Below are 25,208 nucleotides of genomic sequence, written 5' to 3'. Positions count from 1 at the left end.
CTCTGACATTTGGTAAATTAGCAGACTGGATAATTATGGATGGGGGAAACCTCTGCAGACATAAGCAAACCTGTGTAGTTTCATAGTTTCATAGTATCAGTCAGGGTTGGAAGGGACCACAAGGATCATCTAGTTCCAACCCCCCTGCCATGGGCAGGGACACCCCACACTAGATCAGGCTGGCCACAGCCTCATCCAGCCTGCTCTTAAACACCCCCAGGGACGGGGCCTCGACCACCTCCCTGGACAACACATTCCAGGGTTTCACCACTCTCATGGGGAAGAACCTCCTCCTCACATCTAGCCTGAATCTCCCCACCTCCAGCTTCATTCCATTCCCCCTAGTCCTATCACTACCTGAGCAAAGCTTTAATCTCTTTTTTGTCTCTTTGAGCATTAGAAAGAGAGGAGACCTGATTTGGCTTGAAATTGACCTGATTTGTTTGAAATTGCTGCCACAACATTCGTCTTTGGGGATCCAAAGCACAGTGAGGGAAAGTGAAAGATGTGCTTGTGGAAGAGCTCTTCGTTGTAGTGCAGATGCTTGGACAGATAGAAGGGCTTTCAATAATGCTTGTGGAACACTTTGATTTTCATTCAGCTGGAAGACTTGGACTTTTTGATAGATGTCAAGAGGGCTATTAATCTGTAATATTTTTGTGCAGAGGATTTCCAGCTACTAAGTCAGTGTGTCTTCAGGACGTTGTCATGTGGCTCTTAATGCAGTGTGGACGACCACAGACAGAGTGCCGACATAAAGCCATGGAGCTCTTCTATGAATTTGTCCCTTTATTACCAGGTATTTGAAGTCACAATCCTCTATCATCTTTCCTTTCTGTCTACTGTGTGCACCTGTCCTCTGTGTTTTCTGTGCAAAGTATTAATTACAAGAGAAATGATTTTTTTTGAGTGAATTACTGTTTGCTCAGTGCTGTCAAATGGAAACGGAGTGTTTGCTCATAGTGGAAATCAAATGCTGTGGGAAGCTCGGGGTTTGTGGGCACAGAAGAGGGTTTTATTGCAAACTTCCTTCCAGCCAGGAAGGAGAACTTACACACCCACTGCAAGGGCTTGTAGTGGTAAGATGAGAGGAAATGGATTGAAGCTTGAGGAGTGTAGATTTAGACCAAGTATTAGGCAGAAATTCTTTACAGTGAGGGTAGTGAGACACTGGAATAGGTTGGCCAGGGAGGTCATGGATGCACCCTGCCTGGAGGTGCCCAAGGCTAGGTTGGATGAGACCTTGAGCAATCTGGTCTAGTAGGAGGAGTCCCTGCAAATGTCAGGGGTTTGGAACTAGATGATCTTCAAGGTCCCTTCCAACTCAAACCATTCTATGAATCTGTGAATCCAGCTCTGGAGGCAGTATTTTCTAGCTGGGAACTAGTGGGAGTGTCTCACTAATTTTGCTGCTTCTTTGTGGGTAATTAAAGTAGGATGACCAAGGCTAGACTAGAGCAAATACCTTCTCTGACTAGAGCTAATACCTTCTCTGCTGGAAGATCCTGTTTAAAACACAAAGTTTGAGCGTGTCTCAACCCATGTGCCCCTAACTCCTTCCTTGTTTGCAATGTATTTTTCCCAAAGAATTTACATTTCTGTTTTCATTTCTGCCAGGAAACAAATCTCCATCTTCTTGGCTGGCTGATGTCCTGAAAACCAGGGATGTTTCTTTCCTCATTAACAAATTTGAAGGAGGTGGCAGCGATGCCAAAAATCCATCTGGGCTGCTTTCTCAGCCAACCCTCCGTGGTATGCAGGAGCCCTTCACTTTGCAGGCAGTCATGCGCTGGATGGATATGTTCTTAGCAGCCCTGGACTGCTACAACACCTTCTTTGAGCTGCGGATGATCAAACCTCATGAAATACTGGGTGAGGGATTCACTGTTGGAATAGAATAGAATAGAATAGAATAGAATAGAATAGAATAGAATAGAATAGAATAGAATAGAATAGAATAGAATAGAATAGAATAGAATAGAATAGAATAGAATAGAATAGAATAGACCAGACCAGACCAGACCAGACCAGACCAGACCAGACCAGACCAGACCAGACCAGGTTGGAAGAGACCTTTGAGATCATCGCGTCCAACCCATCATCCAACACCATCTAATCAACTAAACCATGGCACCAAGCACCCCATCCAGTCTCCTCCTAAACACCTCCAGTGATGGTGACTCCACCACCTCCACTCTCTCTATGAAGAATTTCTTCCTAACATCCAGTTTAAACCTCCCCTGGTGCAGCTTGAGTCTGGGAGCTGGGATCATTTAGCCTGGAGAAGAGGAGGCTCAGGGGAGACCTTACTGCTGTCTACAACTACCTGAAGGGAGGCTGTAGCCAGGAGGGAGCTGGTCTCTTCTCCCAGGCAACCAGCACCAGAACAAGAGGACACAGTCTCAAGCTGCACGAGGGGAGGTTTAAGCTCAAGGTGAGGAGAATGTTCTTCATAGAGAGAGTTGTTATCCATTGGAATGTGCTGCCCAGGGAGGTGGTGGAGTCACTATCCCTGGAGGTGTTCAAGAAGGGATTGGACGTGGCACTTGGTGCCATGGTTTAGTAGTCATGAGGTCTGTGGTGCCAGGTTGGACTTGATGATCTTTGAGGTCTCTTCCAACCTTATTGATTCTATGATTCCATACAAAGTGCTTGTACTGGTCAGTAAGTAAAAAGCTACTTTTCACTGCTCGGAATGTTATACTTGGAGCTGGCATAGGACTTGCAGAAGACACTGATGTGAGATCTAGTGACTCTTTTTTATCTCAGCTCGACTGTTTTCTTCCAAACACAAAATAGCATCTTGAAAAGTTGAGAGCTGCTGTATCATTGCAACTGTGTATGATTGGTTGTGGCTCTGAACAACCTCATCTAGTGTGAAGGGTCCCTGCCCATGGCAGGGGGGTTGGAACTAGATGATCCTTGAGGTCCCTTCCAACCCTAACAATTCTATGATTCTTCCTAGGTGTGAACAAAAGATCCTCATTCTTGGAAGCAGTGCAGTTCTTCCTTGAAACTATTGCTCTGCATGATATCCAGGCAGCAGAGCAGTGCTTTGGCTGCAGTTCAAGAGGCAGCATGTTCAGTCCACAGGAGAGGGACATGTACAGCTACAGCAAGTGCACCATCATAGTCCGAATCATGGAGTTTGTCACCATGATCCTGGAAACATGTCAGCAGGATTTCTGGAAGGTAGGCACTGAAATTTCTGGTGGATAAAGGTTCCAAATTGTCTATATAGTCAAAGATTTGTGTTTTCATTATGAGGTTAGGTCACTGGAGAACATCCTCTTTAGTGGTGCATTAATTCAAATTGATAACTAAGAGTCATAAATTGTTTGCATGTAAGTGAGAAGAATTGTACTGCACAGGTGAATTTTAGTGAGTGAGGTAGTTTGGGCTAAGGAATGAATATTTCCTGTATATTCCTATTGTATATTGATTGAGATTCCTGTATGTTGACTATGTTGTTCTGTATGGAGTACTTGGAACATGGGAACAGGTTCCCCAGGGATGTGGTTGAAGTCCTGTCCATGGAGACATTCAGGACCAGACTTGATGTGGCCCTAGGCAGCCTGATCTAGTTGGAGGTGTCCCTGCTGGCTGCAGAGGGGTTGGACAAGATGACATTTGAGGGTCCCTTCAAACCCAGTGCAATCTGTGAATCTGTGAATGAATGTTTCCTTTATGACTCCTGATGGTGTTGAACGTGTGGCAGCCATAGCTGCTTAGAAGACAGAAAGGCAGAGTGTGGCAATTCTGTCTTGAATTGAGTATACTCAGGTCTCTCAATGTGCCTAGCTTTGATGCAATATAAACTGTATCTGACTAAATCAAGCTCAGTACTTCTGAGTCTCATGAAATGCCAAGTTTAGTTCCAAGTCTGTGACTGTCTCTTGTTTTCAGAAGATCTCAGGGGTACATCTGGATTGCAAGGTGATTACAGGTGTGTAATCAATACTGAAACAGGCATATCTGGGCATGAAAGATCTTATGTGCAATTTGAGGGGATAGCAAATATCCTTCTTTGGTTTTATAGATACTTAACTCCTGTTTGACTGGCATGATCTGTTGAAAGACATTTCATGGAGAAGGAGAATGTCACTTAGTGAGAATAGGTCTCCATGCTTGGTTTCTCTTTAGATAGAAGGACTAATGATAAGTTAGGAAGAACAAAATAGGGACATTGGAATTCATTTTTAAATAAAGCTTTTATTTAATGCTTTGTTCCTTCTAGCTGCTTGAGAAGGAGCTGCTTAATACAAGTTTCATAGAGCTTCTGGTGGTGACAGTGTGTGATCCATCACATGTAGGCTTTAACACAGCTGATGTGCAAGTCATGAAGAATCTCCCAGATATCTCAGTCAGGCTCATGAAAGCTTTGATGAAATCTCCCTATAAGGAATCTTTTGAACTGTGCTTGCAAAAAAGAATCACACCACAGAGGTAAGTAGAGGCTTTCTGGTGAGCATGAATCCAGAACAGTGAAATAATGTTGTGTATGGTTACACATGGAGATCCTCACCAATGGAATGTTGTTGCTTCTCTTCTCTCATTAGCCTTGAGGACCTTTGTTCTGTTGATCTCTTTAACTCAGATGCACGTTTTGATCGGGTTAGGTTTAATGCTCTCCTCTCTGCCTGCAAGCAGCTCCAGAAATCTGGCCTTCTTCATTCTGCTCTGCACAGTCAGGTAATTCTTCATCCAGAAAATAACAGTGAATATTTGTACACAGTAAAGAGCTTTTCCTGTGTAAAAGACCGGTAGGAAAATACATTCATAGAGTACCAGGTTGGAAGGGACCTCAAGGATCATCTAGTCCAACCTTTCAGGGTAAGGATAGAGTTTAAATGTGATGCCCTAGCACCCTGAAGAGAGCAGATCAGATGAAGTCATTTAAGATCAAGAAATAAAAGTCTTACATTTATTCTACACAGCTTAGTAGCACAATACTGGGGTTTGAATGATCTTCATAATTGTCTGTCTTTATCCAATTTCCAGGGCATGGAGGCAACCAGAATCTACCTAAAACTTACTTGTAGTGAGCTTCAAAAGGCTGAAAGCTCAAAACATAAAGGTTTACTACCCTGTCAAGGAGACATTTTTCAACAATTCTTAAACACAGGACATTCAAAGTGCTAAGGGGAATTAGAAAAGGAGTCTTCTGGCTGATCAAAAACAGCATAGTGGGCTGTACTACTTGAATTCTTCCTACTCAGTTTCTGATTGTAGTAAATTTCTGCTTCACTTTGGGTAACTGAAGGAAACCAGGCATCCAAGGAGCTGCATGGTTTACCTTTGTAGCTGTTTAACTTTTGCAACCCCCATGCCTTGACTAAGCTGTTTGTTTTATTTCTGTGGTCATGGTGTTACCTGGGGGAAAAAAAAATCTGGGAGAGACTTAGATTCTTTTGAAGGTTGTCAGATTACTATTAGCTTGTTCTGAAATTTATGCATAACAGGGTGGTTTTGCTAAAAGTCTTGTTCCTCAGGTAGAAAGGTGTCTTGTCATGGTACAGTTGCATCACTTTGTAAGGAAATGGCCAGGAGTTCAAGTGGTTTCATGAGCTGGAAGTGTTTTCAGGGGTTGGAAGGCCTTTATGGTCTCTTTTTTTCCATCTTATGTTAATTGCCACTTGTTTGTTTATTTCCATAGGATGAAAGGCCTTATTTATCAGCTGGTTCTAAGCTTCTTTCAGTCGTTTACAAAGGCATTGCCCCCAGGGGTGAAAGGACGTCTCTTCCATCATTGGACATCAGCAGTAAGCAATTAGCTGACAGACTCCTGCAGCTAGCCTTTGCTATTAATGACCAGGTAGGATACAGTTCTCCAGTTTTAATATTCAGTCATTGTTTAGTACTATCACTGGTAGTCTTCTGCCCATATTTGGGGTAGAAGAGGCTGCTCATATTCCTACAGAGGGTCTGTGAGGATTTTCTGGGTTGACTAAATGACAGTTGTAGATAACAAGCACCTCAGTATTCTATTTGTGCTTTTTGGTGTGCTTTCTGGTAACAGGAAACAGTTTGGGATGGGAGCTTTAAAAAACTCAGGTGCTATTCTAAGAAATGAGTAAAATTCAATGTGTTTGGGATAACCTTCTCTCTCTACCTCATTTTTCCCAGTGTGAGGAGCTAGTGAGCCTCCTGTTGAACACAGTAGTGTTGTCTGTGCCATTATCAGGAGCATCCCCGAAGAACCTGATCAATTTCTCCCATGGACAGTATTTCTACAGCCTCTTCTCAGAAACCATCAATCAACAGCTGCTAAAGAATGTGGATGTGGTCATAGTCCAGCTCATGGAATCATCTGTCAGAAACCCCCAAATGGTACTGGGCTTCTTTAAAGGGCCATGGTCAAATGGCAATGTTAGAAGTAACACTTTTATTGTTACAGGTGGATAAAACCCAAGGGTGTAGTGGGGAGAAACGCATTTGGCTGCACCTCAGACAGCATTCCCTTGAGAGGTGTTGCTTGTTGTGGCAGCCTGCTGGTGCTGCCTTCGTGATCTCTGGGTGTAACTTGGCTGTCTGCTGTCTCATGTCAAACTGAGGGGAAAGTGCTACCTATTCCATTTCCTGCCATCTATTCATTTCAGGATTTTGGAGGGTGGATAGTCCTTCATGAGGGCTCCAAGAACCCAGCTGCTGCTTTGCCTTCCAGGTTGGCTGCATTTTGAACGGCATGTTAGATCAGAGCTTCAGGGAGCGGGCTGTGCGCAAGCACCAGGGAGCGAGACTGGTTACAGCTGTACTAAGGAACTGGGAGAAACTTGACAGCTGGTGGGCCGAAGGTTCAGCACCTGAGAGCAAAATTGCAGTCTTGACCCTACTGGCAAAAGTTCTCCAGGTATGATTGCATTAAAAAATCCAGGTAGCTTTTCTGATTCCCTCTTGTTTTAAAGCCATGGTGTCTCCTCCTGATCTTTTCTGTTTGGGGAAACAAAAGCAGCTCCCTTCTTCTTTTAACTCCTCTCATGGTTCAGCTGCTTCTTCCTGCTGGAGAATTAGTACAAGTGCAGAGACTAAACTTTGCAACTGAGCAGCCCTGATAATATTCTTTGTCATGTTGACACCCAGAAAGCCACAATGGAGAGGTTCTACTCATACCAACAAACTGCAGAAAGATCTTTGTTTTAAAGACATTTCATTTCTGTCACACTGGGGGTTTGGTCTTTTGTTCCTTTCTCTGTGTTGTAAGCATAATGGATCTGCTTTTATCATACTGGGGTGGTTTTTAGGAACTTATAAAAGTAGCTGTACACTTTTAATGAGTGTACCTAAAGTTCACTGACTGAAAGTATTTCTTTTCCCTTTTTTTTTTTGGTGATCAATTATCCTAAACTTGAATCATTTCAAAGGGATGTGTCAGGGCAGAGAATGTCAGCTGTATTGCTGTATTGGCTGGTAGTGAAGTGACCAGCTGGAAATCTGGCTTTGAGAGGGAGCTTAGTATTTTGTTGAACTGGAAAATGCCTAATGTTGGGGTTTAGTTTTGTACTGTTTAGGAGCTAGTGTGGCCAGCAGGAGCAGGGAAGTCATTCTGCCCTGTACTCAGCACTGGTCAGGCCACACCTTGAGTCCTCTGTCCAGTTCTGGGCCCCTCAATTTAAGAAGGACATTGAGACACTTGAATGTGTCCAGGGAAGGGCAACAAGGCTGGGGAGAAGCCTGAAGCACAAGCCCTAAAAGGTGAGGCTGAGGGAGCTGGGGTTGTTTAGCTTGCAGAAGAGGAGGCTCAGGGGAGACCTTATTGCTGTCTACAACTACCTGAAGGGAGGTTGTAGCCAGGAGGGGGTTGGTCACTTCTCCCAGGCAACCAGCACCAGAACAAGAGGACACAGTCTCAAGCTGCACCAGGGGAAGTTTAGGCTCAAGGTGAGGAGAAAGTTCTTCACTGAGAGAGTTGTTAGCCATTGGAATGTGCTGCCCAGGGAGGTGGTGGAGTCAGCATCCCTGGAGGTGTTCAAGAGGGGACTGGACATGGCACTTGGTGCCATTGTTTAGTAGTCATGAGTTCTTGGGTGCCAGGTTGGACTTGATGATCTCTGAGGTCTTTTCCAACTTTATTGACTCTGTGATTCTCGAGTTTCTTTTGATAGTCCTTTTTAAACCAAGAGTTTTGGAACTACTTTTGGAACTACTTCTATAGCTCAGGATTTTATTTGATTTGCAATTTGTCATTTCTGCAATCATCTCTGTCTCTTAAAAAAATAAGATCCTTTTAAAAATTGTTTTCTGTCATTCCAGATAGACTCTTCAGTTTCTTTTGATACCAATCATGAAGCATTTACAGCAGTTTTTAACACCTATACCAGTCTACTTATTGATCAGAATTTGGGCTTGAATCTTAAGGTAAATTGCTCACTTCGGTGGCTTCCCTGCTCTCCCCATATTAGAATGTCAATCATTCATGAACCTCTTCTGTTATTTGGTTTAAATTTTACCTTAGTTTGCAACATAGGATGGATAAAAACTTCTGTTTGTTTTTTTTCTACTGTCAACATCCTAAAAACTGCAAAATCATCTTCAGACAGAAGTCAATATCACAGATGTCATCTCTTGTTTTGAGGTGCTCCTGTTGGGTGTTTTTTTTTCCCAGATGAAGGGCACATCATTTGTAGGGGGAAAAAAACTACTGTCAGTGGCAAATTGTTTAGAAGTGTGAAGTGTTTTCTTGAGAAATAGCATCTCACCAGGCTTTTAGCAAGGAGTAGCACTTCCCACAGGTTAAATGGTGAATATCTGCCATGCTGTCCACACTGCAGAGGTATTCAAGAGGGGATTGGATATGGCTCTTGGTGCCATGGTTTAGTCATGAGGTCTGTGGTGACAGGTTGGACTTGATGATCCTTGAGGTCTCTTCCAACCTTGGTGATTCTATGATTCTGTGACTTTCCAAACTCACTATGGTGCCTGCCCTAGGTGATCCTGCTCTGGCAGGGGAATTGGACTCAATGACCTCTGGAGGCTCCTTCCAACCCTAAAATTCTGTGATTCTGTGATTTTAATGTCGTTGTCTCCAAGTAGGAGCCCAGTACTGGTGGATTAACTGCTATATGTGGCTTGGTCAGGAGAGGGAGATAGAGTACTGCATGCTGAAAGTGGGAGTCATAAAAGGTGCTAGAGCATGAGGCTCGAACTGGAAGATGAAAAACTTCATACTTAATGAAACAGCTTTGCATAGACACTGCTCTGCCAGCCTACTTGTAGCTAGACAGAGTTTTAATCTTCCCTGATCCTTCAGAAGACATTAGCTCTCAGGCAGTGCACTGAATCAGTGATTTGTGTGAGAATGGATGCTTGCAAACAAAGAGGTTTCCTCATAGCCATGGCAGCCATGAGATATTAATTTGCTTTTAACTCTCACTCAGCAGTGACCAAAGCTGTCTTCTGAACTAGCCCCTGAGAGATGAGCAGCTACCTAACATGTCTTTATGAGAACACTGAGCCATTGATGTAGTAGCTACAGCCACTGCTGCTGTTTTGTGGTCCTGTTCAGCTTGTTTCATCATTAGAGAATCATCTTTCTTTTTCTTTTGTGCAAAACTGCATTCATGTTATTTTTTTTCAATCAGGGCCAAGCACTGATAATTCTCCCATTCTTCACCAATTTGACTGGAGGAAAGCTGAGTGACCTTAAGGATGCTCTTGATCAACTTGTAGCTTTCAATTTCCCCATGAGGTCTGATGAGTTTCCCAAAGGAACCTTGAAGCACAATAACTATGTAGACTGCACTAAGAAGGTCAGTATCTTTCACACACATATAATTAGAAGCCCAAGGAAACTGTGTCTGAACACAGTGTTTTACAGGCTCTGGAGTTAGAGAGACCCTCAATTCACATAAGGAAATCAGCTCTTCTGTGTCTGTTATGTCTTAAACCAGAAGTTTAATATACAGATACACATTAAATAAACATACCCTTCTGAGCAGCTGCTTCTGATCATAAAGAAAAATAATTACAGAGAGTGAATTCATTTGATCCAGTGTGACTCCTTATGTTATGTATTACTTCTTTTCCAGTTTTTAGAGGCATTGGAATTGTCTCAGAGTCCAGTGCTGTTACAGCTGATGACAGAAGTCCTCTGTAGGGATCACAGACACTTCATGGAGGACTTATTTCAAGCCAGCTTCAAAAGAATTGCCAGAAGGTGAGTTTAGTCTATTGGATTTTGCTCTTGTTCTCATTGAAATTTTGCTGAAGGAAATGTGCTTCCTCTATTATGTTGTCCTTGTACTAGTAGTGATTTACACCATAAAGCTTTACATAATAGCGAAGACAAAAGCAAAATCTGAATGTTTCTGAAGTGTGAACATATGGCACCAACTTCCAGATGACACTTCCAGTGCCTGGGGAGATTTTGTAAAGCCTTGTGTGAATTAGCTTGTTCTGACAGGATTCAGTTGAGGGTGGTGGGTGGTCGTGGTACCTTTATTTGCTACCCCTGTATAGCCACACAACACTCCTGGCACTGAAGCTGATAGCAAATTACTTTGTTCAAACCCTTTTGAAAACACAGCAGCACTTGTATTTTATTGAGTGTTTCCAGCTGGTAAATTTAGGCACAACCATACTGTCCACAGAAAAGTATCATAGTAGTAGGATCATAGTAGTATCAGTCAGGGTTGGAAGGGACCACAAGGATCATCTAGTTCCAACCCCCCTGCCATGGGCAGGGACACCCCACACTAGATCAGGCTGGCCAGAGTCTCAGCCAGCCTGGGCTTAAACACCTCCAGGGATGATGCCCCAACCACCTCCCTGGACAACCCATTCCAGGGTTTCACCACTCTCATGGTGAAGAACTTCCTCCTCACATCCAGCCTGAATCTCCCCACCTCCAGCTTCATTCCATTCCCCCTAGTCCTATCACTACCTGAGATCCTGAGCAGTCCCTCCCCAGTCTTCTTGTAGGCCCCCTTCAGATACTGGAAGGCCACAATGAGGTGACCTTGGAGCCTTCTCTTCTGCAGACTGAACAGCCCCAACTCCTTCAGTCTGTCCTCATAGGAGAGGTGCTCCAGCCCTCTGATCATCCTTGTGGCCCTTCTCTGGACACCTTCCAGCACCTCCAGATCCCTCTTGTAATAGGGGCTCCAGAACTGGAGGCAGTACTGCAGGTGGGGTCTCACCAGAGCTGAGTAGAGGGGGAGAATCACCTCCCTTGACCTGCTGGCCACACTTCTCCTGATGTAGCCCAGTCTCTTCTAAACCAAATATTCCTATGCATGATGGGCTATTGAGTGGTGACTTTTTTGGAGCATCTGTTGTGGACAATAAGATTCACCTGATGCTCAAATCCCATTTTTGAAATTTCAACTTCTATAAAATTATTCAGAACAATTCATCCATCAGTGGAACATTTGATAGGCCCCAGAGGGACCTGAATTCAGTGAAGCCTCTTCCTTTTTATTTTTTTGCCTTTTTACTTGCTTCTGTCCTTCACGTGTACCATGTAAATGTTCTTTATTTAGGTTGTTCAGTGAAAAGGAGCTGAGAAAGTGATTATGATGGCTTTTGGATTATGCTAACAAAGACATACAAACAAGTTTACTTCAGTTGCAGAGTAAGAAGCTGGGATTTTCCTTGGAGAGCTCCACAATAAGTGGCAATTCAAGCTGGCCTTGCATGCCTTGCAGGATGATAACCCAGGAGGGGATGAATGCAGACAGTACAAACTTTAAACATCACAGGGGTTTGAAACATAAATGGAGGCTGGTAAATGAGTTTTCATCTTGAGATTTCCATCTTCTTTAGGAGCACCACTGACAAGCAAGTGATACTGTTGGACACTGTTCACAAAATGTTCCAGAGGGAAGACCTTCTTTCAAACACTACTCGTCAGGCGTTTATGGATCGCTCCCTCCTCACTCTCCTGTGGCACAGCAGCTTGGATGCACTGAGAGAGTTCTTTGTCAAGATGATAGTACAGGCTATGGATACTCTTAATGCCAGGTTTACAAAGGTATGAATTGCTCCTTTATTTTTTTTAGGATTGAGGAATAATTAAAGGCTGATGTTAGTATGTACATTTTGCTTTGCTTGGAGTGAAACCCTGGCTGAAACCATTTGCTTCCCAGTTTTCTGTACCTTGGAGCAGAAGTCTGTGCCCATTACATAGTTCTGTTATTGCTGAGAAACTTTTCCCTGTTCCCCAACATGCTTTTCCTTTGAGATTAATATATGTCCTCATATCTCCTGTGTACAGAAATTGAAGTTAGAATGCTATCTTTATGTATCTGAAGGGGTCTGAAGATCTGTCAAAAGCAAAACCCCATTCTGACTTCGAAATACAAAAGCTGTATAAAATTGTAGCCTGTAATGAAAGCTCTCAAGTTAAGTGCCTTACTTCTAGAGAAATACATTGCAAACATCCCTCAGAAGCACAAATCCTCCTTTCTTTCTTTACAGCCTATCCTCCAGTTTGAAATACACTTGCATGTAATGATTTTGTTGTCAGTGGAGGTCTGATCTTGCTGTAGTTCTTCACTCCCATAGCTTTGCTGATGCAGCTCTTCAAAGGCAGCAGGATGAACATCATACTGAAATGATCTAAATTTAATCATAGTTACTCAAATCAAAATGCTGAAACCAAGCCTTACATAGAGTCCCCCCCACCATTTTTCTGTTGCTGGTGATGTTGACACCAAAGTGAGGTGCATGAGGAAGCTCATGGGTGATACCCAGTATGGTGGCAGGTATGTGTGGTTTGCTTACAGGTGTCATGGGTCGGAGCTGCTGCTTGATCTTCTGCTTATTTTACCCTAATACAACTAATAATTTAGGGCCAACTGTAGGCAAGACAGCTCCCCTGATAAAAACCAGGCCAGCATAGTTTCAATATCTTACATTACAGAAGAACTCAGAATCTGCCAATCTTTTTTTGTCATCACCTCTTTGTCTCTGATTTAGAAGGCAGGAGTAAGCTGCAGGTTGTTTAGGAGAAACTTAGAGTAACTGTAGAGCTGCATAGGAAGGGCAGGATCCAAGAAACCTTTCTGAGGTTTGGCTTGTTTGTTTCCAGTCTAATGAACATGCTTTTGATACACAAGTCACCAAGAAAATGGGGTATTACAAGCTGCTGGAAGTGATGTATGTACGCCTTTCAAAGGAGGATGTTTACTCCAAGGACTCTAAAATCAACCAAGCTTACCGTGGCTCCAGCAGTGTAGAAGGAAATGAACTTACCAAGACACTAATAAAGTAAGGCTGCTTTTGGGGGGGGGGGTTACTTTATTATTATTTCCTTTTCATTTCCAATTGGGTTTTGGGCAGATGCCCTTCTAAAGCCTGCTGTACAAGGCAGAAGATTGATTTGTTCGAGGGTAAATGTAATCTGGGATGTGGCTTTTGACTTTGGAAATGGAAGACACAGTATTGAATTTGCATTGATGGAATGATCTCTACTGGAGACTGCAGTCCTGCTGCAGGATAATTTTAGCCTCCTGGTTTTGCCTCTTTTTGTTTGCTTGGGTTTTTTCTCCTATTTGTTAAGCTTGTGCTTTTGTGTTTGCTTTTCCACATGAGTCTCTTTAATTTGTGTGTTTACAATTTCAGCCTCAGTATGCTTGCACTATTATGTAGAGTGTGGTTCTGTGTTATGAGAGAGATACCTATGTGATTGATGAGAAGATGGGATGGATTTTCATTCACATGTCATAATACAGCAGCACACCCAGTATGTCTAATTTGCTTTAATCCCCACTGCAGAGTGGCTCAAGAGATTAATACTAAATAGATATGCTAATTAATGTTGTTTGTTTAATGGTCTGGAAAAAACAGAACATAAGGTACTTGAATTGCTCTTCATTTTGTTTTGTTTTCATTTTATTTTACAATACCATGACCCATGAGGACTTTAAAGAATTTCTTGGCTATGATTTGCAGATCTATAAAAGGCTATGAGCAAAAGACCTGTAAAGATTGCATCTCAGCTGGTTTTCTCTGGCTGACCTATAGAATAGCTTAGCATGCCTGTCCATGCTTAATTTATTGGGAAGGGACCATGAGGGAGATTATGTGTGCATTGAAACATATCTTACCTCATCTGAAAATGGCCTGTCCTCATATTGCTGACATTAAGGACACCTGGAGAAGTTGGCTTTGTCACTGCTGAATGGCTCCATTTAAGCACAATATATTTGTGGAGAACTTGAAGAAGTCTGAAGTGGTTTAGTGCTGGTAATTCTACAGTAACAAAGAGCTCTTGAAATTCTGTTGATTCACTGGTCTCTGATTGGGACCTTTCTTATGCTTCCTAAGAAAAGACTGCTGATGGTGTCTTCTTGCCTGTTTGTATTTTAAGGTCATGCTATGATGCATTTACAGAAAACATGGCAGGAGAGAGTCAGCTGTTGGAGAAGAGGAGACAGTATCACTGTGCAGCATATAATTGTGCCATTGCTGTCATCAGTTGTGTCTTCACTGAAAGCAAATTTTACCAAGGCTTCCTTTTTACAGAAAAATCAGAAAAGGTGAGGAGCTGGTGTTGCTGTTAGGCTTCCAGAGCATGAGAGACAGAGTGATTTTACCTGACTGCAATAAATGAAAGAATGAAACCTGAAAGACATGTACTTATATCAACAAACTACTCAGGCAATAGGAGGAGTCATAGCTGACTTCTTGCCTTATAGAATCACAGATTTTGGGTTGGAAGGGTCCTTAAAGATCGTTTAGTTCCAACCTCCCCTGCCATGGACAGGGACACCTTCCACTAGCCCAAGTTGCTCAAGGCCTCATCCAACCTGGCCTTGAACGCCTCCAGGGAGGGGCCATCTGCAGCCTCCTTGGGCAACCTGTTCCAGTGTCTCACTACCCTTACCATAAAGAATTTTCTTTCATCCTTCATCTTTCCATCCTTTCTTGCATCCTTCACACAATTTGAGTTGCTGACAAAGATTTTACCATCTGGTTGGGCACAAATGAAGCAACAATTCATTTACCCTGTCTCCATCCACTCTTAATCAATTTTTCAGAAATCTGAGGGAAAAACCACCCTATTGTTTAAGTTCTCAGTGCTTGGAATACACCCTCTGCACAGAGCACATTGTCTGTGCTGTGAATTCTTGTGTAGTTGAATAACAGCATTTTCTTAGAATCATTAATCTTGGAGAAGCAAACACTCCGTGCTTCCTCTTTTGTATGTTGATTTGGGCAGTGACTGGCTGGAAAGCAGCCCTGAGGAGAGAGACTTGGGGGTGCTGGTGGACAAAAAGCTCAACAGGAGCTCTCAATGTGCACTTGCAGCCTGGAAAGCCAATCAGATCCTGGGCTGCAGCAGCTCAAGGGAGGTGATCCTCCCCCTCTACTCAGCTCTGGGGAGACCCCACCTGGAGTACTGTGACCAGTTCTGGAGCCCCTATTACAAGAGGGATCTGGAGGTGCTGGAAGGTGTCCAGGGAAGGGCCACGAGGATGATTAGAGGGCTGGAGCACCTCTCCTATGAGGACAGACTGAAGGAGTTGGGGCTGTTCAGTCTGGAGAAGAGAAGGTTCTGAGGTGACCTCATTGTGGCCTTCCAGTATCTGAAGGGGGCTACAGGAAGGCTGGGGAGGGACTGCTCAGGATCTCAGGTAGTGATAGGACTAGGGGGAATGGAATGAAGCTGGAAGTGGGGAGATTCAGGCTGGACATGAGGAAGAGGTTCTTCCCCATGAGAGTGGTGAAGCCCTGGAATGGGTTGTCCAGGGAGGTGGTTGAGGCCCCGTCCCTGGAGGTGTTTAAGCCCAGGCTGGCTGAGGCTCTGGCCAGCCTGATCTAGTGTGGGGTGTCCCTGCCCATGGCAGGGGGGTCGGAACTGGATGATCTTTGTGGTCCCTTCCAACCCTGACTGATACTATGATACTATGATTTGTTGGGTTTTAAGGAGGAAACAAAGCAGCTCAGAGCAATTGTGTGCAGCACTCTAATCTGCTGTTTCCAAACCTGCTTTTCTTTGCAGAACTTGCTGATTTTTGAAAACCTGATAGACCTGAAGCGTCAGTACACGTTTCCTGTGGAAATTGAGGTGAGTGGAATTTCTGGGCTCCAGGGTTCCTGTGGTGGTGAGAGAAAGTTCAGTTCTCTCCCCCCAACACAAAGAAACCATGGCTAACTCAGTCAGAGAAGCAGAAAGGAATTAAAGCTGTATTTACAAGCAGGATGAAATGCAGATGGATATATACACAATATACAGTAGTTACAATATACACAGAAATATACAGCAAAGAACGTAATACAGAGCAAAACTCCCTCCTCCAGCCAGGAGGGTTCCCCCCACCCTGTACCCTCTCTCTCCCCCTACCTCCCTTTTTTCCCAAAAAAGGGTTAGAGAGAGAGAAAAGGTAATTATTAAGGAGGAAATTCTGTTAGCTCAAAGAGTATGCAAGAACTATTCTTATCTGTTAGTTCAAGGTTAACTCCGTCCAGCAGCTGTCGCTCAGAGAGAGACAGAAGCAGACAGGCTGAAAAAGACCAGACAGACTGAGACTGAGACTCAAACTGAACTAAAACTCAAAGTTGCATTTTACCAGTCTACCAATGAAATTCATTTAGAATGTCTTTGTTTTTCAAAACATTCAGCCAGAGTGTTCCAGCAACTGTCCCTTTCTTAAATGCACAGCCTAAAACGGTCACAGTTCCTCAGTAAGAAATGGATGTGGCTTTTACAGTATCACAGTATCACAGTATAACTAAGGTTGGAAATGACCTCGAGGATCATCAAGTCCAACCTATCAACACAGACCCCATGACTAGACCATGGCACCAAGTGCCACATCCAATCCCCTTTTGAATGCCTCCAGGGACGGCAACCCAACCACCTCCCTGGGCAGCACATTCCAATGACGAATGACTCGCTTGGTGAAGAGCTTCCTCCTCACCTCGAGTCTAAACCTCCCCTGGCGCAGCTTGAGACTGTGTCCCCTTGTTCTGGTGCTGGTTGCCTGGGAGAAGAGACCAACCCCTTCCCGGCTACAACCACCTTTCAGGTAGTTGTAGAGGGCAATGAGGTCTCCCCTGAGCCTCCTCTTTTCCAGGCCAAACAATCCCAGCTCCCTCAGCCTCTCCTCATAGGGCTTGTGCTCAAGGCCTCTCCCCAGCCTTGTTTGCCCTTCTCTGGACACGTTCAAGTGTTTCGATGTCCTTCTTAAACTGAGGGGCTCAGAACTGGACACAGTACTCAAGGTGTGGCCTAACCAATGCAGAGTACAGGGGCATAATGACTTCCCTGCTCCTGCTGGCCACACTATTCCTAATGCAGGCCAGGATGCCATTGGCCCTCTTGGCCACCTGGGCACACTGCTGGCTCATGTTCAGGCGGCTGTCAATCAGCACCCCCAGGTCCCTCTCTGTTTGGGAGCTCTCATTTAGAATGTCTTTGTTTTTCAAAACATTCAGCCAGAGTGTTCCAGCAACTGTCCCTTTCTTAAAGGCACAGCCTAAAACAGTCACAGTTCCTCAGTAAGAAATGGATGTGGCTTTTACTGTGTAGTCATTGTAGACCAGGTCAGTTCTTAACATAATGAGGAAGAGGATTCTGTAGTGAATTAAAAAAAAAAAAGCTCTAAAATACATTTATTTATTTTTTCCTGAGTTGAAATTCAGAACACACCTGCAGTGCACATAAATTTAATACACTGTGTAGCACACTTCCTCTGGTAATGAGTGGCTGCAGGGATAAGTTCATTTAGCTGTGGCTCTGTAGCATTCGTTGCAATCATTTACAGCAGGGAGTTTGCAGCCCTGTTAGATGGTTTTGATAGTTTTGGAGGGCAGTTCTGTTAATAAAGAGTTGTAAATAAACTGTCAAAGGGTTTGTTATTATTGTTTATTGTTGTTGTTGTTGTTGTTGAATTGTTAGGGTTGGAAGGGACCTCAAGGGTCACCCCCATGGGGGGGGTTGGAACTAGATGATCCTTGAGGTCCCTTCCAACCCTAACAATTCAACTTCACACTAGATCAGATTGCTAAAATTATTATTATTATTATTACTACTATTATTATTATAATCATAATTATCATCATCATCATTATTACTACTATTACTATTATTATTTGTTGCTGTTTAGGTGCCTCTGGAAAGGAAGAAGCGATACATTGCTATCAGAAAGGAGGCCAGGGATGCAGGGAGTAGCAATGAGGGTAAGGAAGTCATCTCTGGGTATAAAAATGTCCCCACCTTCTTACCTTTCATACACTGTTCATTGATGTGTTGTGAATTGGCTTCTACAGAAGCAGGAACAAATAAAAGCATTGAGTGCACTTCATCTGACAACCACTCACCCATCCTTAAGTTTCAGTGGCCATTAATAAAAAAGCTTGTTCCTGGTCAGTCCCTTTGACTAATGGTCTGTTCTTTTTCCTATTTAGATGAACCCAAGTATTTAGCTTCTGCATCATACATGATGGATAGCAGTTTGAGTGAAGAAATGAGTCAGTTTGATTTTTCTACTGGAGTCCAAGGCTTTTCTTACAGCTCCCAAGATGTCCCAGGCAGCAGTGTTCGTTTCAGGAGGAAGGTAATTTAGTGACTTCTGTGTTCTGAGGAAGAAAGGTTTTATGCTTTCTAGCAATTGTTTATGTTCATTTGAATTGACAAATTTCTAGTCTCCTGCATTTGTTCTGCTTGACTGGAAATGGGTTCCTCCAGAATGTGAGGGAGGGGACTTCCACTGTGTTGTGTCAGTCATTTTTCTTCTTAGTTTCATAGTTTCATAGTTTCATAGTTTCATTCAGGGTTGGAAGGGACCACAAGGATCATCTAGTTCCAACCCCCCTGCCATGGGCAGGGACACCCCACACTAGATCAGGCTGGCCACAGCCTCATCCAGCCTGCTCTTAAACACCCCCAGGGACGGGGCCTCGACCACCTCCCTGGACAACCCATTCCAGGGTTTCACCACTCTCATGGTGAAGAACCTTCTCCTCACATCCAGCCTGAATCTCCCCACCTCCAGCTTCATTCCATTCCCCCTAGTCCTATCACTACCTGAGATCCTGAGAAGTCCTTCCCCAGCCTTCCTGTAGGCCCCCTTCAGATACTGGAAGGCGACAATTAGGTCACCTCGGAGCCTTCTCTTCTGCAGACTGAACAGCCCCAACTCCTTCAGTCTATCCTCATAGGAGAGGTGCTCCAGCCCTCTGATCATCCTTGTGGCCCTTCTCTGGACACGTTCCAGCACCTCCACATCCCTCTTGTAATAGGGGCTCCAGAACTGGACACAGTACTCCAGGTGGGGTCTCACCAGGGCTGAGTAGAGGGGGAGGATCACCTCCCTTGACCTGCTAGCCACACTTCTCCTGATGCAGCCCAGGATCTGATTGGCTTTGCGGGCTGCAAGTGCACACTGAGAGCTCATGTTGAGCTTTTTGTCCACCAGCACCCCCAAGTCTCTCTCCTCAGGGCTATCCTCCAGCCAGTCACTGCCCAGCCTGTATTTGTGCCTGGGATTGCCTCGACCCAGATGCAGGACCCTGCACTTGCTCTTATTGAACTTCATGAGGTTGGCCTGTGCCCACCTCTCCAGCCTGTCAAGGTCCCTCTGGATGGCCTCCCTTCCCTCCAGCGTGTCTGCTGCACCACACAGCTTGGTGTCATCAGCAAACTTGCTGAGGGTGCACTCAATGCCACTGTCCATGTCCCCCACAAAGATGTTGAATAAGACAGGTCCCAGGACTGATCCCTGAGGGACTCCACTTGTCACTGGCCTCCACTGGGACATGGAGCCATTGACAGCCACTCTTTGGGTGCGGCCATCAAGCCAGTTCCTTATCCATCTAGTGGTCCACCAATCAAACCCATGTGTCACCAGTTTGGACACCAGGATGTGGTGTGGGACAGTGTCGAAGGCTTTGCTCAGGTCCAGGTAAACGACATCAGTTGCTTGCCCCTCATCTATTAATTTTGTCACCTGCTCATAGAAGGCCACCAGGTTGGTCAGGCAGGATTTGCCCTTGGCAAAGCCATGCTGACTGTTCCCAATCACCTCTTCACTATTCTTTTGAGCGAGTAGTGACTCCAGGAGGATCTGTTCCATGATCTTCCAGGCACAGAGGTGAGACTGACTGGCCTGTAGTTCCCTGGTTCCTCCTTCTTGCCCTTTTTGAAGATGGGGGCAATGTTTCCCCTTTTCCAGTCTGTGGGGACTTCACCAGACTGCCAGGACTTTTGAAATATAATAGAGAGGGGTTTAGCAACCTCATCTGCCAGTTCTCTCAGTACCCGTGGGTGTAACCCGTCGGGTCCCATGGACTTGAACACTTTCAGGTTCTTCAGATGATCACGAACCTGATCTGCACTTACAATGGGCAGTTCTTCCTCCCCGTCCCTGGCTTTGACTTCCCTCCACTATCCACAGCTGGAGAAAAGCAATGCTCCACCTTGAGCTTTTAAACTTGTGTTAGTGAAGTCCAGCTGGAGTTGTAAAAAGGTGGCCTGTGACTTTGTGTGCTGGTTGTGTTTTGCTTTTGAGCACCTGTTTTCCTCATTTCCCTCCTCTTTTTAGCTCTTTGAAAACACTTGGCCGAGGTGGTTGTATCAAATGCTTGGAGTGAATGATCAAACTCTTTATTTTCTGTTGTTCTTTTGAAGAACAGCATTTAAATATCTCCCAAGACTTGAAGCTGTGTTCCTTCTGCAGAGCTCTCATCAGCAGCAGTACTGATGGGATTGATATTTGCTCTGACACAGAAAGCAAGCTTTTAAAAGTGTCACAGACACTGCAAGACAAAACCTGTTGAAATAACTGCTGACATCGGTACAGATAAACTATTTACATGTTTTGGAGCAAGGAGGTATTTTAACTGCAGTGAAGTTCACCAGAAATAAACCTCTCATCTGCTTTGTGTACTAATGGTGTCATTTCTAACTCTAAACAATTTTCCTTTTTGTGTTAATCTGTGTAGCAAAAGAGAGGGCAGCTGTGGTTGCTAGTCACTGTGAGGCAGCACAGCTCTAAAAATCAGGCTTTCCCCCTGTGCAAAGTGTTGACACCTTGCATCAGCTGTGAAATGAAATAGTTCCTGCAAGATTCAGCTAACTCTTCCTGCTTCCAGCAGCTGCAGCAGGCAGCTAGTAAAGTCAGAGTAACAAGAAGCTGACATCTGCTGGCACAGGAAGTGAAAGATGTGCACAGCTGGTCCATGCATTTGGGAGGTGTCTGAACAGTGCATTGGATGTGTTCCTTGTTGCACACACTGAGCTTACAGTCCAGCCTGCAAACACAGACCGGGGTGACTCCCAGTGGTAGAAGGATTTGAAAGCACAGTGTTGTTATTAACCAGAGTGACACTTTGGTTTTTCCAGGAGCCCACAGAATACATGGTTTTAAATGATGAGATGGAGCTGGAAATGGATGAACTCAACCAACATGAATGTATGGCTCCTATGACCACTCTGATTAAACATATGCAGAGGAACCAGATCACACCCAAAGTGGAGGAGGCCAGTATTAACCAACAACTTGGCATTTTTTCACTGATTATAGCAAGAAAGGGGAGTCATGATTGAATCCCTTCATTTGTTGATTTACTTAGCTATATTTTAATGTAGCTGAGGGCTTTGGGGCTCACTAAGCCTGTCTGGACCGAGAAGTGAGTTAATATTTGCTTATATTTTTGATTTCAGGGAACAGTTCCAGCAGATCTTCCTCTTTGGATGAAATTCCTGCATGGCAAATTGGGAAACCCATCAGTACCACTAAATATTCGCCTTTTCATAGCAAAGCTTATTGTTAACACTGAGGATGTGAGTAATTGTGTGGTCATATTTTTTTCGGTTAGCAGATTGTATTAGCAACTGTGTAACACTGGTGGGGTAAAAGATTTCTTCAGCTGAGACTTGTAGGGTATTCAGATTGTTTGCCATGATACAAGGGAACCCAAAATTCCAGATACTGCCAGTATTTTGGATGTAATATGAATACCTTTTCTTCCAAACTCTACTTCTGTAAGTAGAGGGTGTCCATAGTATGTGTCTTCTGTAAACTAAGCAGTTGGTTCATTGATACTGGGCACAAGAGTTTTATGGAAACCCTTAGAGCTAATGGATGTTCTGGTTGCTGAAAGATAGAGTAGGATAGGATAGGATAGGATAGGATAGGATAGGATAGGATAGGATAGGATAGGATAGGATAGGATAGGATAGGATAGGATAGGATAGGATAGGATAGGATAGGATAGACCAGGTTGGAAGAGACCTTCAAGATCATCGCGTCCAACCCATCAACCAATCCAACCCACCTAAACAACTAACCCATGGCACCAAGCACCCCATCAAGTCTCCTCCTGAACACCTCCAATGATGGTGACTCCACCACCTCCCCAGGCAGCCCATTCCAATGGGCAATCACTCTCTCTGTATAGAACTCCTTCCTAACATCCAGCCTAATGTTAAGATAGCACAGTGTGTCTGTGCCTGAGAAGTCACCTCTGCTATGAGGATAGGCTGAGGGAGCTGAGGTTGTTCAGCCTAGAGAAGGGAAGCCTCTGGGGGCACCTCACAGCTGCCTTTCAATACCTGAAATACAGGAAGGCTGTAGAGGAACTTTTCATAATGGTGTCTAGAGACAGGACAAGTTTTTGGTTTTAAGCTAAGGGAGAGGGTTTAGAATGGACCTTAGGAAGAAGTTCTTCAGTATGAGGGTGGTGAGACTCTGGAATAGGTTGCCCAGCATGTTTGTGGATGCCTCCTCCTTGGGGGTGTTCAAAGCTGGGCTGGATGAGGCCTTGAGCCAGCAGAGTCTAGTTTAGCCTGGAGAAGAGGAGGCTCAGGGGAGGCTTTATTGCTGTCTACAACTACCTGAAGGGAGGTTGTTACCAGGTGGGGGTCGGTCTCTTCTCCCAGGCAACCAGAACAAGAGCACACAGTCTCAAGTTGTGCCGGGGGAGGTTCAGGCTGGATATTAGGAAGAAGTTCTTCACAGAGAGAGTGATTTGCCATTGGAATGTGCTTCCCAGGGAGGTGGTGGAGTCACTATCCCTGGAGATCTTCAAGAAAAGCCTGGACGAGGCACTTAGTGCCATGGTCTAGTTGATTGGATAGGGCTGGGTAATAGGTCGGACTGGATGATCTTGGAAGTCTCCTCCAACCTGGCTGATTTTATGATTCTGTGAGAGATGCCCTGCCCATGGTGTGGAGGTTGGAGTAAATGATCTCTAAGGTCCCTTCCAGCCTGAGCTGTTCTATGCTTCTTGGGGTAAAACATTCTCATCCTATTTCATACACTGATTTTAAAGTAAAATATTTCTACCTGAAATATTCCAAATCCAGAATAACAAAGGCTGAATTTCAGAATTAATTAAGAAAGCTTTATAGCTGCTTAATGCTACTTTCTCAGTAAAGCTGTCTGAAGTGGAAGTAAATGTGTATGGCACACTCTTTCTTGTCCTTTAGGGACATGAGAGCTGTATTATGTGGGCCCTCATGAAATGATCATGTTAAAGATTGCTAAGCAGAAGTGAGGGATGTCATTATGGATACTCTATTTTAAAGTTATTTTAACACTTTTTGTCATTGTTGGTTCAGAGGTGAAGCAGGGCTTGGTTTAGCAGGTTTACCTGAACGGATTCTTGAATAACAGGCTGGTGAATGGTTGTGTAACTTGCATCTGATCACTGATTCTCCTGTTTCTCCACAGGTTTTCCGACCTTATGCAAAGCAGTGGCTTGGTCCATTGCTGCAGCTTGTTGTATCTGGGAATAATGGAGGTGAAGGGATTCATTACATGGTAGTGGAAATAGTAGTTACTATTCTTTCCTGGACAAGTGTAACCACTCCCCAGGTAAGGAAATGTGAAATTCATTTGTATTATTACTGTGACTAGTTGGTAAGGAATGTGTGTGACTGTTGTTATGCACTTAAAATTGTTTTCTACATCAGACCACTGTTTCTTTTGGCTATTAACTTCAAAACCAGTTTAGTTACTTGCTTTCATGCAATACAGTTTAGTTACTTGCTTTCATGCATTACCAGTTTAGTTACTTGCTTTCATGCATTACCAGCTTAGTTACTTGCTTTCATGCATTACCAGCTTAGTTACTTGCTTTCAAGCAATACCAGCTTAGTTACTTGCTTTCATGCATTACCAGTTTAGTTACTTGCTTTCATGCATTACCAGTTTAGTTACTTGCTTTCATGCATTACCAGCTTAGTTACTTGCTTTCATGCAATACCAGTTTAGTTACTTGCTTTCATGCAATACCAGCTTAGTTACTTGCTTTCATGCAACAGTACCAGCTTAGTTACTTGCAATACAACAATATATGTCTTCATCTTGTAGTCACTGGGTTTAATTTTGCTCCTCTTTGTTGCAGGGGAATATTAAAGATGAGATTTTAGCTAACAGATTGCTTGAATTCCTGATGAAGAATGCCTTTCACCAGAAAAGAGCTGTGTTCAGGCACAATCTGGAAATCATAAAGACAGTTATAGAGTGTTGGAAGAACTGTCTCTCCATACCTTACAGGTAAGTGTTTAGACAATTGCTTTCTTGTAGCAGTAGTTCAAGAACATAAATGAACAGTGTGTCCAGTTTTGGGCCCCTCAATTTAAGAAGGATATTGAGACACTTGAATGTGTCCAGAGAAGGGCAACGAGGCTGGGGAGAGGTCTTGAGCACAGCCCTGTGAGGAGAGGCTGAGGGAGCTGGGGTTGTTTAGCCTGCAGAAGAGGAGGCTCAGGGGAGGCCTTATTGCTGTCTACAACTACCTGAAAGGAGGTTGTAGCCAGGTGGGGGTTGGTCTCTTCTCTCAGGCAACCAGCACCAGAACAAGAGGACACAATCTCAAGTTGCACCAGGGGAAGTTTAGGCTGGAGGTGAGGAGAAAGTTCTTCCCAGAGAGAGTTGTTATCCATTGGAATGTGCTGCCCAGTGAGGCGGTGGAGTCAGCATCCCTGGAGGAGTTCAAGAGGGGATTGGATGTGGCACTTGGTGCTATGGTTTAGTTAGTCATGAGGTGTTGGGTGACAGGTTGAACTTGATGATCTCTGAGGTCCTTTCCAGCCTTACTGATTCTGTGATTCTATGAACATTGTCAAAGGAGATGAAAAGATAAATTCATCTGCAGCAATAAACTTTTTGTCCCTAGAGCTGACAGTAGAACTTCAGAACTGCACTCTCCAAATGCTGTAATTTAATTTGCAAAACAACAAGGAGAGGCACAGGGAAAACATGTGGAGGACTGCAACAGGAGCAACAAAAGCAGGAGTGATCTCCACAAAGATTTAT

At 44.1% G+C, this 25,208-nt stretch overlaps 1 protein-coding gene across 1 annotated transcript in view; it reads left to right on the top strand.

The window, feature by feature from the left end:
• PRKDC (protein kinase, DNA-activated, catalytic subunit) overlaps positions 1-25,208 on the top strand; it is a 99,022-nt gene that overhangs the window by 26,862 nt on the left and 46,952 nt on the right. The window contains exons 30-50 of the mRNA XM_068158794.1: positions 666-799; positions 1,618-1,872; positions 2,966-3,192; positions 4,238-4,446; positions 4,560-4,692; positions 5,657-5,815; positions 6,127-6,330; positions 6,665-6,850; positions 8,251-8,355; positions 9,579-9,746; positions 10,026-10,153; positions 11,761-11,968; positions 13,028-13,206; positions 14,309-14,477; positions 15,944-16,009; positions 18,051-18,123; positions 18,352-18,500; positions 21,287-21,424; positions 21,608-21,727; positions 23,619-23,762; positions 24,295-24,446. Of these exons, the coding sequence (XP_068014895.1) occupies positions 666-799; positions 1,618-1,872; positions 2,966-3,192; positions 4,238-4,446; positions 4,560-4,692; positions 5,657-5,815; positions 6,127-6,330; positions 6,665-6,850; positions 8,251-8,355; positions 9,579-9,746; positions 10,026-10,153; positions 11,761-11,968; positions 13,028-13,206; positions 14,309-14,477; positions 15,944-16,009; positions 18,051-18,123; positions 18,352-18,500; positions 21,287-21,424; positions 21,608-21,727; positions 23,619-23,762; positions 24,295-24,446 (3,306 nt within the window). The remainder of the gene's footprint in view (positions 1-665; positions 800-1,617; positions 1,873-2,965; positions 3,193-4,237; positions 4,447-4,559; positions 4,693-5,656; positions 5,816-6,126; positions 6,331-6,664; positions 6,851-8,250; positions 8,356-9,578; positions 9,747-10,025; positions 10,154-11,760; positions 11,969-13,027; positions 13,207-14,308; positions 14,478-15,943; positions 16,010-18,050; positions 18,124-18,351; positions 18,501-21,286; positions 21,425-21,607; positions 21,728-23,618; positions 23,763-24,294; positions 24,447-25,208) is intronic.

This window comes from Melanerpes formicivorus, unplaced genomic scaffold (assembly GCF_026170545.1).
Source record: "Melanerpes formicivorus ecotype bairdi unplaced genomic scaffold, bMelFor1.0.p_v2 SCAF_42, whole genome shotgun sequence".
NCBI classification, from domain to species: Eukaryota; Metazoa; Chordata; class Aves; order Piciformes; family Picidae; genus Melanerpes; species Melanerpes formicivorus.
The sequence above is the reverse complement of the archived record's forward strand: the minus strand, read 5'-3'. Positions and strand labels throughout refer to the sequence as shown.